This window comes from Chiroxiphia lanceolata, chromosome 2 (genome assembly GCF_009829145.1).
Source record: "Chiroxiphia lanceolata isolate bChiLan1 chromosome 2, bChiLan1.pri, whole genome shotgun sequence".
In the NCBI taxonomy this organism is placed as follows: Eukaryota; Metazoa; Chordata; class Aves; order Passeriformes; family Pipridae; genus Chiroxiphia; species Chiroxiphia lanceolata.
The window spans coordinates 27,482,086-27,495,714 of record NC_045638.1 but is presented as its reverse complement, the minus strand read 5'-3'; the positions used below and the strand labels follow the sequence as shown (position 1 = coordinate 27,495,714).

At 44.1% G+C, this 13,629-nt stretch overlaps 1 protein-coding gene across 1 annotated transcript in view; it reads left to right on the top strand.

Moving 5' to 3' along the window:
* LOC116783088 (E3 ubiquitin-protein ligase SH3RF3-like) overlaps positions 1-12,509 on the top strand; it is a 250,742-nt gene extending 238,233 nt beyond the window's left edge. The window contains exon 10 of the mRNA XM_032680351.1: positions 9,241-12,509. Within this exon, the coding sequence (XP_032536242.1) occupies positions 9,241-9,409 (169 nt within the window). The 3' untranslated portion in view covers positions 9,410-12,509. The remainder of the gene's footprint in view (positions 1-9,240) is intronic.
* Positions 12,510-13,629: the final 1,120 nt, after the last annotated feature.

Here is a 13,629-nt window from a genome sequence, read left to right as displayed (position 1 = left end):
ATTGCAGAAGTTTGAAAGAAACTACTTTTGTCTGAGTGTATAAAAGAGGCTGAAGGGAATGGACTGGGAAAGACAGCTGACTGAATCCAGTTGGATCATGAGCCAGATGATGTAGGGCATAATAAGGATAGTTCATACCTTACACAGTGTTTTATTGAATGCATGTTGGAACTCGGTTGGGAAGGTGACAATGACACCATAACATATTTAAACCTTTCTATGGAAAAAAGGGCTGGCTACTCAGGAAGAGTTTAGGAATATAGTTAGGTCGTGTAGAAAGAAAATTAGAGGGACGAAGGCACAACTTGAACTGACTCTTGCCACCTCTGTGAAGGATAACAAAAAGTCCTTCTACAGATACATCAATAGCAAAAGGAGGGGCGAGGAAAACCTCCATTCTTTACTGGATATGGGCGGGAATATAGTTATCAAAGATGAGGAGAAGGCTGAGGTATTTAACACCTTCTTTGGCTCAGTTTTCAACAGTAAGACAGGTTGTCCTGAGGACGGCTGGCTTCTGGAGCTTGTAGAAAGAGACAAGAATCTGAACAGCCCCCCTGTAATCCAGAAGGAAACAGTTAGTGACCTACTGAGCTGCTGGGATCCCCACAAGTCTATGGGACCAGATGGGATCCATCCTAGGGTGATGAGGGAGCTGGCAGAAGAGCTTGCCAAGCCTCTCTCCATCATCTATCAACAGTTCTGGCTCACTGGGGAGGTCCCAGATGATTGGAAGTTGGTGAATGTCATGCCAATCCACAAAAAGGGCCAGAAGGAGGACCTGGGAAACTACAGGCCCGTCAGCCTGACCTCAGCGCCTGGCAAGGTTATGGAGCAGATCATCTTCAGTGCAATCACACAGCACCTACAGGATGGACAAGGGATCAGACCCAGCCAGCACGGGTTTAGGAGGGGCAGGTCCTGTCTGACCAACCTGATCTCCTTTTATGATCAAGTGACCCACCTGGTAGATGAGGGGAAGGCTGTGGATGTGGTCTACCTGGACTTCAGCAAAGCCTTTGACACTGTCTCCCACAGCATACTCCTGGAAAAGCTGGCAGCCCATGGCTTGGACAGGGGCACTCTGTGCTGGGTTAAGTACTGGCTGGAGGGCCGGGCCCAGAGAGTGGTGGTGAACGGAGCTGTATCCAGTTGGCGGCCGGTCACTGGTGGTGTCCCCCAGGGATCAGTGTTGGGCCCAGTTCTGTTTAAGATCTTTATTGATGATCTGGATGAGGGGATTGAGTCCATCATCAGCAAATTTGCAGATGACACTAAGCTGGTACACCCTGGTACAGGGAGTTCTGGTAAAGAGCAGGCTCAGGAATGGCTTGGTGTAAGAGACTGCAGTCAGGACAAAGATGGGAATATTTTTACTCTAGGTTTGGCATTTTGTCTAAAAGAGATGCTGTTGTTCAAGTGCAACTACTAGATTTGAAGCAGAAATAAATGCAAGGCAAGTCCTTCAGCACTGTAATGAAGGCAGTGAGAGCAGACTATCGCAGTAGTCTCTTGTCCTTAAAATCCATGAAAAAGCAATTTAGTAAAAGGAGTGAAAAACCAATCCCTATTTAGGCACACTTAATTTGGTCTACATCAGTTCAGATTAATGCTATAAGAAAAGATAAATCGATATAAACCAGATTTAGCATGAGTGTAACTAAATCAGTGGACTGCTGCACCTTTAGTTAAATGTAGCCACGAAAAGAAGCCAGGAAGAACAGCCCCTGACATCTCCAGAACTGACTGTTAAGGTGCTTCTCTCAAAGCTTTATTGTAGAGAATTCCAGACACATCATTTTATAATCCAGGGCTAGTCCTGCATCCTACAAATTTCTCAGTCCACCTCAGGGTGGTCCAGATAGGGAAACATTTATCTGATGACCATTTTAAGTGGCAGAATAGAACCAGCTGTTCTGGAATCAGTAGCAAATAGATTTTGACTGCTAAAACTGACTAAATACTTCCAGTTGCAGTATATTCTGATAAGGAACTTACTCTGATTTTAATTCCTGAGTCTTAAATCCAAAAATAAGCTATAATTGAAGTAACCCTAATTATACACAGCAGGCAAGATTCTCTAATTGATTTATGAATTAACTTCCATATCGTTGGTGTATCTGCATTCCTTAACTGATCATATGGGTTTTTTCATGTCCATAATGGGAAATATTAATTACCTTCATGCACTAGGAAGGATAATGCTTAGTTCTGGAATAATCTAAGCAGATACATTAAACACTTGTCTCCTAGAAATTCATCCCACATCCATCTGTGCTCATTAAATCATCAAATTTTCTCAGAAGTACCAAATTATATTTTTTTTAAAACAAATTATGATTTTCAAACCACTTGTTCTTTTCACATCTGGCAGTGGAGCAACTTGCATTCAACATCACTCAGCTCCATATTTTGCTTGTTTGCATTTTGGTGCATTTCATCCGCACAGTAGGAGCAATTCTCTGAGAAAGAAAAGGGAGAAGAGGGAAAAAAAGGTTAGATAAACAGATTCAGATCCTGGATGAAATTTTAAAAGGCTGCAAAGCATTTCAGTACACTTAGCTGTACTTGGCTTTCTGTCTCCCAACGCCCATCTGTGCGCATAGAAACAGAGCACTGAAAGATTGGAAGAAGTAGCACATTCCTTAATATTTACAGCATTTGAAACGAGGCTCAAGCAGGCAGCAGAGCACCACTACTTTTCCTATAGAGGTTGGCTTGCAGCTCCAGCTCTTGCCATATCCAGGTTACTGATCAAATCCAATGCACCAAGAGGTGCGTTAAAGGGCTATGATTGCTCATGATGTAAGGGAAGAATTGCCTATTCTGCTGCCTGACAATGCAGTTCTCCCTGGGAGTTGCAGCCAGATAGACAGGAAGGTGAAGTGAGCTTCACCCTCTTGAAGGTGCTGGTAATGTTTATATACTCATTCTTTTTTTTTTTTACATAGAAAGAATGAGGAAAACAATTATCCTTCTTGATATTCCTAAACCTGGTTATGGATGGCTGGATTAGAAAGGAAATTGCTTCTAGCTCTCCCGTCATTTAGCATTCATATTTATACAGTTTGCTGGGATAGTCAGAGCCCTCCTCTGCCTTCTGGGTGTAGTCCCCACTATCAGTTTATAAACCCACCTTCTTTCTGCTGCTCTCTACCATAAGGCATCCAGCAGTCCAAGTAGCAGAGCAGAGAAATTTCCCAGGTGGTGTCCTTGTCATTTTGTGTTGCAGTGATTGACTGCCAAGTGAATACCCTATCCGGCTGTGTTACCCCACATGCTTTTTTCCACCTACTCCTCCATCCAGTTTCTTCTGGAGGAAGAAACAGGACCAGTATAGGGCTGCACTGTGGTGAGGCAGGTGCTGGGCCAAGCCTTGCCCACATCCCACCAACACTGTTCACATGAGAGAGGGATGTGCTGTGTGCCTAGCAGCACCAAAACAAAATAGTTTCCTTGCCACCCCCTTCAAGAAAATATGACTGTACATTAAACAAAACAGGAGAGTTGAGTGTGCATGTGTGTGTGCGTGAGTCATGTTCCCTTCACTGCCTGGCACTGTTCCCAGATGCAAACCTGATTCAAACATGTCACGCATTGTTGACTCTTTTATAGTAACTGGCACTAATTCTGCCATGTTATATTCTGGTAAAGTGGCCATGTCCAGACTTACTGTCATGACTGGCATGTCTGTGCTGTGTTTCTATGGTTTACATGGAGACTTCAAGCAAGCTGTAACCACCAAATAAGATGGGAGCAGTAAGTTTGACCTTTAAAATAGATCCCTCCATGTTTCCAGGTATCTTTCTACAAATCACTGCCACATTAGAAATTGAGCTCCCAATTCAAGGAAGCATTCAAGCATGTGCTTAACGCCCATTGACTTCAATTTTCCTGTACACGTATATCTTCTTTGCTAAAAAAGAAGGCAAAAGAAGGGTTCTTTTCATTCCTGGAAAGCACTACTGGAGAAATGACCCCAGGAGTAATTTCTGAATGAACAGTGACATGTATGCGCATGGTTAAGTGCTTCTCTGACTAGAGATACCTGCCTTAGGACCGCGAAACTAGAAGTAACCATCTCAGAAATTGAATTCTGCAGTATTTCCAGCAGAAGGGTAAGAGACCCAACTGAGACTTGTTCGTCTAAGGTTGCTGATTCAGACACCATGCTATGGAGAAGCGGGTTCTGGCTTGTGCAGAAGTGCTTTGCAGATCTCTTCAATTTGCCAGTAAAAGAATGGAGAAACAGAGCTCCACTGATAAACAAGAGTGGTGGTTAACTGGGCTAGATGCTTCATTGGCATCAATTATCTGTTCCTGCCAAAACTGTGTATCCTAGCACATAAGGGACCTGTTGGAGTCACAGGATTGGACTCTTGAAACCTGTCCTTAGTGCATGGTACTTTGACAAACAGGAACTTGCATTAAGCATCCAAATTCAAGAACTCTAAATAGAATCAGATTGAAGGTTAGCCCTGCAGACCTTATTTACCCCACTGTACATTTGTTTTCTGAGGTTTCTCTAGTTCCATCACTGTCCTGGCTGCACATATTTACTCAGTGAGCAGATACGTAGTATTTTGGAGGAGTTTTTTATCAGTTTCCAGGCCTGAGTCCAACCCTTAATTACTGATCAGTTTTGATCAATACTGTTCAATGTGCAGGCTGACAGAGAGCCTGCATGAGTCATTTAGACCGTACAACAGACTCCTACACAGCCAGGGTGCATGAGATGAGTATTACTCTGTGGAAAGTGTGGCACGAGGCTTTGCAGCTGGAGGAGTCAGAGATGCCACTTTCCCCATATCTGCCCTACTCAGTGAGTTTCATCACGGTCACTTGCTAGAGACATTCCAACCTCTGCAAAAGATGGGGTGGTTTCCATGTCAGAACCTTGACTCACATCCAGAGAAGCATCTTGTGCACTAAATGAGGCAGGCATCCTAGGGGAAAAATAGTCTGCAGTCATATAATAGAAAATTATATTGCACGGAAGCAAAAGTGAAGTCATGGGCAATTTTAGTTGCCTGTTTCTTCATCTCAGGTGCATGGGTGTGAAACACTCCTGCTCTGTTAAGGTAGTAGATGTCTTTATGCATCTACATGCATGACATTTTTAATCATTTTGTTTCTTTAAAGTAAACAAAACCAGAACTTCCATCATGTGACATTTATTTGATATTAGGAGTCTTAGCTGCACCTTCCAGATTTCAATAGCAGTAGCAAAGGGAGAGCTGGGTGGGAGAGCTATTTCTTTTGATTGTGAGGACAAGTGCTATGAAGACAGGGGACAGTGGGATTTCAAGGTCTTTGCTGACAGCAGAGAATGGACCTACTCCTGCCTTAGTGAGCTAATTGGTGCCAGGCTGCCTATCCCACCCTCAGCCCCAGTGCCAGCCTCTACTCATGCAGTCTCCTGGCCCACTGAATGCCATGTCCCTGCCCAGGCTCCCTCCCACTGAGGGTCTTTGCTCTCCCAGACTCAGCTCAACACATCTTCCCCCCTCAGCAGCCACACCCACACCTTCTGTCAGGGCTTCCAGTTTTCATCATGGTCCCATTTCTTTCTCTGCTCCCAGTTTTTCTCCCTCTTCCTCCACCTCTTCCCTTACCTCACCCTGCCCACCAACTCCCTGAGGTTTCCCTGCCCAGGCAAACCCCATCCTCTGTCCTTGTTGATACCACTTGCAGCCTCCCATGTATTATCTCTTGGGAACCAAGGACCCTTCCCAGGGCACTACCCATCCTGCACAGTCCCCTCCAGGGATGAAGTGCCCAACCCAAAGATGCCACAGGAGCCGGCAGTGGGGAAGTCCAACATCAAGTCTGTCCCCTGAGAGAAAAACACAAGAGGGGCCCAGTGTTGGGAAAGAAAGAGAAATGCAACCTCTGCGGTCCCGCAGAGCTACGTCAGCTTGGAGCATGAATTAGCAGAGATTTTACCTTCAGTGCTTATACAAGCCTAAACATGTACCATTTTGGGATGATTTAAATGCTTTAAACTCAGCTGAGAGTGGGTGATTTTCTGAAGGAACACCATCTCCAAGAGACCAGTTTGACCACAGGACAGGTCTTTGCTCCCAAATACAGGGACCTGAGAGCAGTTTGTGGAAGTCCTCACCTGGCTCCTGCTGGTGCATATTTAAGTTATTCCTGGAAATGATGCAGCCATTGGGCTGTATGTTGGACCCTCAGCCTGACACAGCCAACTGCTGTGGAAAATTTGGACCAAAACAATTAACATTTGGCAGAATTTTAACTATATGAGACCACAATTTATGACAGAAAATACCAAACAAAACTGAGAAAACTGAGATCCATCTAAAATGCCAAGAGCCTGTTTGATGTAAGAAAATCTACAATTTTACAGTATCATCTCAAAGAGGGGGCAAAAGGGGAAATGAAAAAGGTAGATATAAATAGAAGTATCCTGGACTGCCTTTCTGGGAGTGAGGGAGGATGTCTGGGAGAAGAGACCTTTTCTGCCAAAAAAATATGGCTAATATACATGTATGTCCTTGCAATGCCATTCCAGAGGATAAGCGAGGCTGAGGTGCCACCTGGAGGTGTGGAGGGGCAGCACAGCACCGTGTGCCCGGAACAGTGCCTGGCTGCTGCCCCTGCAGCCCCCACTGGGATGCCTGTCCCAGGCCCCACATCTTTTTCCACCTCTCACAGACAATTTCTTAACTGATTTGCAAGGTCTTTTGTCACTACTATTTTGTTACTCTATAAATAACCTCTTCAGTGATATCCTGTAAGGTACTGTAGTTAATTAAATTTAAACCATAGCATTTGAGGTTTCCTAAATGGGAAAAAGGACCTCATTTTGTAATGCAGTGACTGTGGTTTATTTTTCTAAATCTCTAAGAAGATGCTGTGTAGAACCCCTTTAGGAGGATGGGCACATTCTTATTGAGTGTGGTCACCTCCCTCCTCATATGAACCATTTAGGGACTAGCAGCTCATCACTCCTAGGATGTAGCTTGGTTTTAAAAGGATGCCTCTGTGCTTAGGGTATGACATGAGGTGTTGGCAGTCCCAGCTGAGTCTTTAGAGCAACCTTGACCAAGACACCCTGCGTTTCTGTTCCTGACCTGCCAAAAGGGTCCATGAGTACCTCCACAACACTCAACTAACATTGAAGTCCAGCTTTTTTTCTTTCTTAAAGCCCCTCAAATTCTTGGTGCAGAGTTTCAATGTGCTGTGAGTGTGCAGAGCTATGAGATCTGAAACTTGGCATCATCTTGGCTGAAATTGTTCCACTCTGATAATTTAATTAATCAACACTGCAGCAGAGTGTTTGAAATAATGTGTGCATTCATTTGCATAATGGGTGTAATTGCCAAAGCTTCATAATATAAGTGTAGCAGTTCCACAGATGATAGCTTGATGGACCATTTTCTGCAGCCAGGCAGCAACACACGTTTCAACCTCTGTTATTTGCTTTTCCACAGAGGAAGGAAGTGACAGCTAGATTTATTAACCAAGGTACAGAGAGGACCGGCAGATTTTTGATGGTACTTAACACATATATTTTCCACATGACTGTGTTGCTGTGTCAAGATAAAAAAGCCACAGTGAGGTTTTAGAGAACTCCTGCTCCAAATGGAGTTTAATCCTTTATGAAGTAATGGGTTCTTTGACTGTGGAGATGTCCAAATGTAGAGGTGGTATTTTCAGTGTCATGTCAAAGTGGAGTCCGTAGTTTCAGAACTGCAGTCACTAGGTACCTGAGCAATGTCTGCAAAGAAAATGGGTGACTGCCATTGGAGAGTCTCCCCAACAACAGGATATTATCTTAAATAAATACTCATCTTGTTACAGACATAACTGAGGCATCAGTAGCCATGTAGCAGTTGTGGAAATATTCTCAGGAGATGCGCTTTATGTAATCAATTGGCATCTTTTAACTATCTTACTATATTCATTACTTTGCAATTAGCAAGACAGTTATTGACTGTTAACCAAATGCCAGATGACTGCAAAAGTACACGTGCTGAAGAAAAAAAAACAACTGTGCAGCAGAAATATATTCCCTGCTCTGCACACAAGTGCACTGATATAAAATGGCCCAGTCTGTGCTCTCAGGAGGACACCTGCTGATAAGCCTTGAGTGCAGAATAGCCGTATCAGGTTCAGACATGCTGTTACTTCATTGAAATGGAGTGACACTTGAAAACTAAGTTCCCAGAGAGCCCTGTGAATGGTTCAGGGCTAAGGCTTCCTGTTGGTTTGGAGAGTGCTTTGAAAGTCATTTGATACCTCTTCATTTTAGCTTCCCTTCCAGGTTTGAGGGACCCAAAGTACATTCTCAAGGAACATAAAAAGAAAAAAAAGTGAATGCTTTAGCTAACCTCTGTTGGTATCACAGGCAGTGGGAGCATTGCAAACCCCATTTTTCATCATCAGTGGACAAGGGAAGAGCTATAGGTGTCATCTATCTGGACTTCTGTAAGGTCTTTGACATGGTCCCCCACAACATCTTTCTCTCTAAATTGGAGAAGGATGGATTTGATGGGTGGACTGTTTGGTGGATAAGGAATTGGTTGGACGGTCGCATCCAGAGGGTAGTGGTCAATGGCACAATGTCTCAATGGACACTGTTGACAAGTGGTGTCCCTTAGGGGTCCATACTGGGACCAGTGCTATTCAATATCTTAATCAATGGCATGGATGGTGGGATTGAGTGCACCCTCAGCAAGTTTCCAGATGACACCAAGCTGACTCATGCAGTTGACACGTGGGCTCTGAGCAACCTAATCAAGTTGAAGATGTCCCTGCCCCTGGCAGAGGGGTTGGACTAGATGACATTTAAAGGCCCCTTCCAGCCCAAACTGTTCTATCATTCTATGATTCTATGATTTTGGATAGAGAAGATGCAGAGATGGATGAGACATGTTACAGCAGAGGCAGATGCAGCACTAGGATAAAGGGCTGAGTCCATGGCACAGGCTCAGCACACAACTGGGAGCATGGCCTGCTTTCCTGCTTTCATGGCCTGGCTCCAGATACTGGAGTCCAGAAATTGGTCCTGTCTGCAGTCAAGCTGGCCAGAAATCTCCATGTCTTACTGAGTCTTAGTAGAAAATGTAGCTGCATTGGATACAACTAGTGTGCAAAAATGTAACTTACTTCTATTTCCAAAAGTATTTTTTTCCCCAAGATTTCTGGTACTAGTGCCTGGCTGCTTCCAGTGTGCAGACTGACCAAGTCCTTGCATTTCTTTTTCCAAAGGTATCGTGTTGTGGTCCCATACCCACCACAGAGTGAGGCTGAGATCGAACTGAAGGAAGGTGACATTGTGTTTGTGCACAAGAAGCGGGAGGATGGCTGGTACAAAGGGACGTTGCAGAGGAATGGCAGGACGGGCCTCTTCCCCGGGAGCTTTGTCGAGAGCTTCTGAGGATGAATCGCTGCTCTCTCAACTGAGGAGCTTTCAGGGGAAACTGCATAGCACAAGAAGAGACAGCAAAGAGAAACTGGACTGATAACCACTGCCATTTTTATTTCCAAAGACTTCCCCCAGGCCCTTCAGTCTGCAGCTCTGGAGACACAGTGTCTGCTGTGCTCCCAAGACCGCGTGCGGTGCATACAGTGGTATGTTGAAGTAGTGCCTTCCACCTGGAATCACAGACTGAAAGGACGCCCATCTGAACTGTAGTAACCTAAACTCTGGCTGTTAACCCTTTGTGTAAATTATAGAGAAGATATCTTTAAAAAAAATTAAGAGGAAAGCTGTTATATTGCTGTAACTTATTTGTCAGACTGCAGTGTTCTTATTACTGGCCTATGCAAGATGGATTTAGAGTTCAAGAAAGTGTGCTAGGAAGCTCTTAAACTGGGATTTTGTTTTTCCCAAGGGAAAAAGAGGGAGGGTGAGGGGGAGAAAACCCCAGCTAAAGATCAGTGCATCGTTGTGCAGGAAAGAATGAGGAGTCCAAAATGTTAATGTCATGCTTTCTATATACCTCAGAGATATGCTGCGCAAGTTTTTCGGTGAGTGTGTTAGTGCTCAGAGTCCCATACCACCTGGTGTCCTGGCGCTGCTGCCGGGGAAGTCCTGGAGGAAGTACGGCTCCACCATTAAACTGTGGTTATTTGAGCAGAATCCCTTTTGCCTGTTTTCTGCCCTTATTATATGCAGCATGGATTTTTGTCCTTTGGTATCACTTTCCATTGCTTTTTTGTACAACGTACCTTTTTACTGTAAGAATTGCTCTACTTTATATATATTCCTACTAGATCAGACATTTCCTCTTTTCATACATCTGGTGCTATTTTTTTTAATTGTTAAAGATTTGGTTAAACAGAGAGGCTGCGACAAGATTTGCATTCAACATATGAAATTAGAAGTGTACCTGGAGATCGAGATCAGACTGCTTGTTCTTGCTTCATAGAGGAAAAGAGAAAAAAGCTGCATGGCCACCAATATACCTGGGGGAGCATGCCTGTGCAACATGCACATGCTTGCTCTCTCCTACGTATTTAGAGTGGCTGAAGGCCCACGCTGAAGCACAGCATTCTGTCTGGAGAGTGATAATGACTCCAGAATTGGAAGCAATTCCCAGAGGAGTCGTTTTAATTGACTTTTTTATGGCAATAAGAAGAACACTGCAGGTTCTAGCACACACAAGGACTGTGGAGTTTTCCTCTGTCATTGCATGATGGAGACAAGAGCTGATCTGCGACAAGCTGTAATTAGCATTATTGAAATGTGATTTCTTACTGTAGAAATGTACAGTTCCGGATACTGTTGGATTTCTTAACGTGGTCAAGCTACAATACAAACCGTATCAGGCAATATAAGCTTCCATCTACCAGGGACTTAAAGGTGCAATAAATGTAAAGTGAGTTTAGCCAGTTATTTGAATGAAACAGAATGAGAAAAAAATGCCGTAATGCGATTGTGAGGGTATTTAAAAAGACATCAGCTCTTGAGGAATGAATGGTGATGAAAGGCTTTTCGTAGCTGTATCCATACCTTGCCTCTGACAGCAGCTGGCTGTTTGCCAAAGCCCACATGTGGTGGGTGTTTAAAAGCCTGTCGAAGGCACTGTAACCTGGAGATGATCTTATTAAAGGGAAGAGGCCCAGTGGGTGAACATCATTACTGCGTTACCAGTATTTCATATGTGAAGGTGTAAGTTTTGTTTTCATTCAAGCCGTGTGTACTAGTACATATCAAAACCCATGTAAGTGAGGATTCCTATTTAAGTTCAACTCTGTGACTTTGTTCTCTGTAAAATAAGTTCTTGCTATCACGTGTAATAAACCAATTCCAGAAACACAGTCCATGGCCAAGTATAGCACCTTCAAACAGGGAGGCCTCATTTTCAGGGTGTTTCTTTATATACTTAATGTTGATGCATTTGTTGATATTCCAGATTGTAATGAATCAGCCACTAAAAATTTAGTTACTGTTGAGAGGAAATTGCTTTTTTATAACCAGTAAGAGACTGAGGAAATGTCTTCTGGAAAGACTTGATTGAGACTAGAGCCATATCTGTTCCACTTATTTGGTCCAGGTCAGAATTGGTGTCACTGCACCTCAAACAGTAAACTGCAAACTGCACAGTTAGTGAGTCAGCAACACCAAAATGTGTGTTATTGAATCCAATAAGAATTCTGGTTTAGATCTGTCAGGGATGAGATTTTTTTTCTGACAACTTACAGTGGTTAAAGCCCTCTTAAAATCCTGTTCCATGGTGTATTTACTACAGTCAGAAAAATGAAACAGGATGGCAGCTTGCTTGCTGCCTATTCTGTTTAACCAGATCTAAAATGGTTCCAGATTTCCACCTTTTCATGCTTAAGTCTAACAGGACAAAAGTTGGTGTGTGAGAAGATCAAAGAAAACATGCAGATGTCATATTATTAAATCAATGCTTTGAAATATATTTTGCAGGGAGGATGATGGGTTTTTTTAAATGGTCAAAACCCTTTCAGTCATACCTCCTACAAGGAAAAATACAGAGGGGGAGGGGATGTGTTCTGTTTGATAGCAGCTGTTTCTGGCCTCTTTTTATTGTTTATCATCACAGTTTGGGTTACTGAGTAATCTCCTTGGACAAATCACTTCCATGCCAGGAGCACAAGTATTAAAGTGAACTTAAAACAGCTCAGTGATACAAAAATATGACCCAGTGCCATTTAAAAAGTCCTGGACTGAGAGGTTCAGCTCATTCTGTGGTCTAATTTTTATCTGTCATGTCAGGAAAAGGGGGAGGAGGGGGCGTCTGCATCTCCTGCAACAGGGCAGGGAAAAGGAAAGATTCCTTCTGGTGGCCTCAGTTTGTAAAATGCCAGGTTTGCTCTTCTAGAAGTGGGTTCAAGTAATTGAACAATTCCTTTGAACTTTGCACAGCTCAGAAAATGTTTTTGTTATACATGAATGTTAACGTGGTTTAGGAAGTGTTGGCAGATATGAGTACAAATGAACTATAATGACTGTGTTTCTGATTCTTTAAATAAAATAAACATTAAGGTAACTTGACTGAGGTTTCCCTCTCTCTTAGATAACAAGGTGAACAAGCAGAATAAGTGGCTCTGAGGTTCACAAAGAAAGCAGGGAAGGCCTCTCTGCAAACCCTGTAGTAATTCCCACATAAATAAAGGCCAGTTAAAGGTAAGACATGCCTGAACAGAAGTCCAAATCTCTTTCTCATTCTTCTTTTGGCAGATCAGGGGCTTCTTCAAAATCTCAAGAAATTAACAACTAACCTGTGCAGAAAAGGTGTGTACTCCAGAGAAAGAGAGCGAGGACAGGCCAGGAAGAGGGAGTAAGGTGGCAAAGGCAAGGCTGTGGCAGAGAGGTTAGGAGGGATGTGGAAGCAGAAATATTTTCAAGGAAAACAGAGCCTCTAATCCTGCTGGCAGAATTCAGGGGTGTTCTGAGGTCACCTGGTGGGTTGAGCAGGCTTGTAGGCAGAGGAAGAACCCTTTCCTCCTGCCATGGGTGGGTTTGGGTGTGGTGCCAGCAAGGTCCATATGTCCTCCAGGCTATGAATAGTCAAGGAACTGGGAGAGGTGGAAGAAGCCGATTGTACCCCGGGCATCTGAATGCCCTCTAACTCAGGTGATGGGTGTAAGCCCAGTCTTGCGCATGGCCTGAGATTCCCATTCAGCAGCAAGGTGCAGAGCATCTGGAGAGGGAACAAGAGTGCATCAGTGGGTCTGGATGTCTTTGCCTTGATTTGGCTGGGAGATACCTCTGTGGAAGAGGCACCTGTAGATAATGGTTCATTGCCCAAGTGGGCAATGCATAGGGCGGGGAGGAGCAAGGCACAGCCAGCTCACCACGTCATCTGCATGGGCTTGCTGAAGGCAAGCCCACCCCTTCAGAGAGGTGATACGAGTCGCTCTTTGCCCCAGCTGGATCCCGAGTCCAAATCTGAAATGTGGGAACCACAAGAACTTAAATGTGGGTAGGCAACCCCTCTCCCTTTGTTCGGCCTCACTGACTGCCCTGCCTGACAAGCAGTGTGGTGCAAAATACTGCACAGAGGAGCCTGCCAGCTACTTGCAGCTAGTCCGGAGTGCCAGTCCCTCCACACTTTGCCAGATCCTATTCCTCTGGCATTTCTCTAACCCCCACTGCCAGAATATACCACACACCTCACCCAG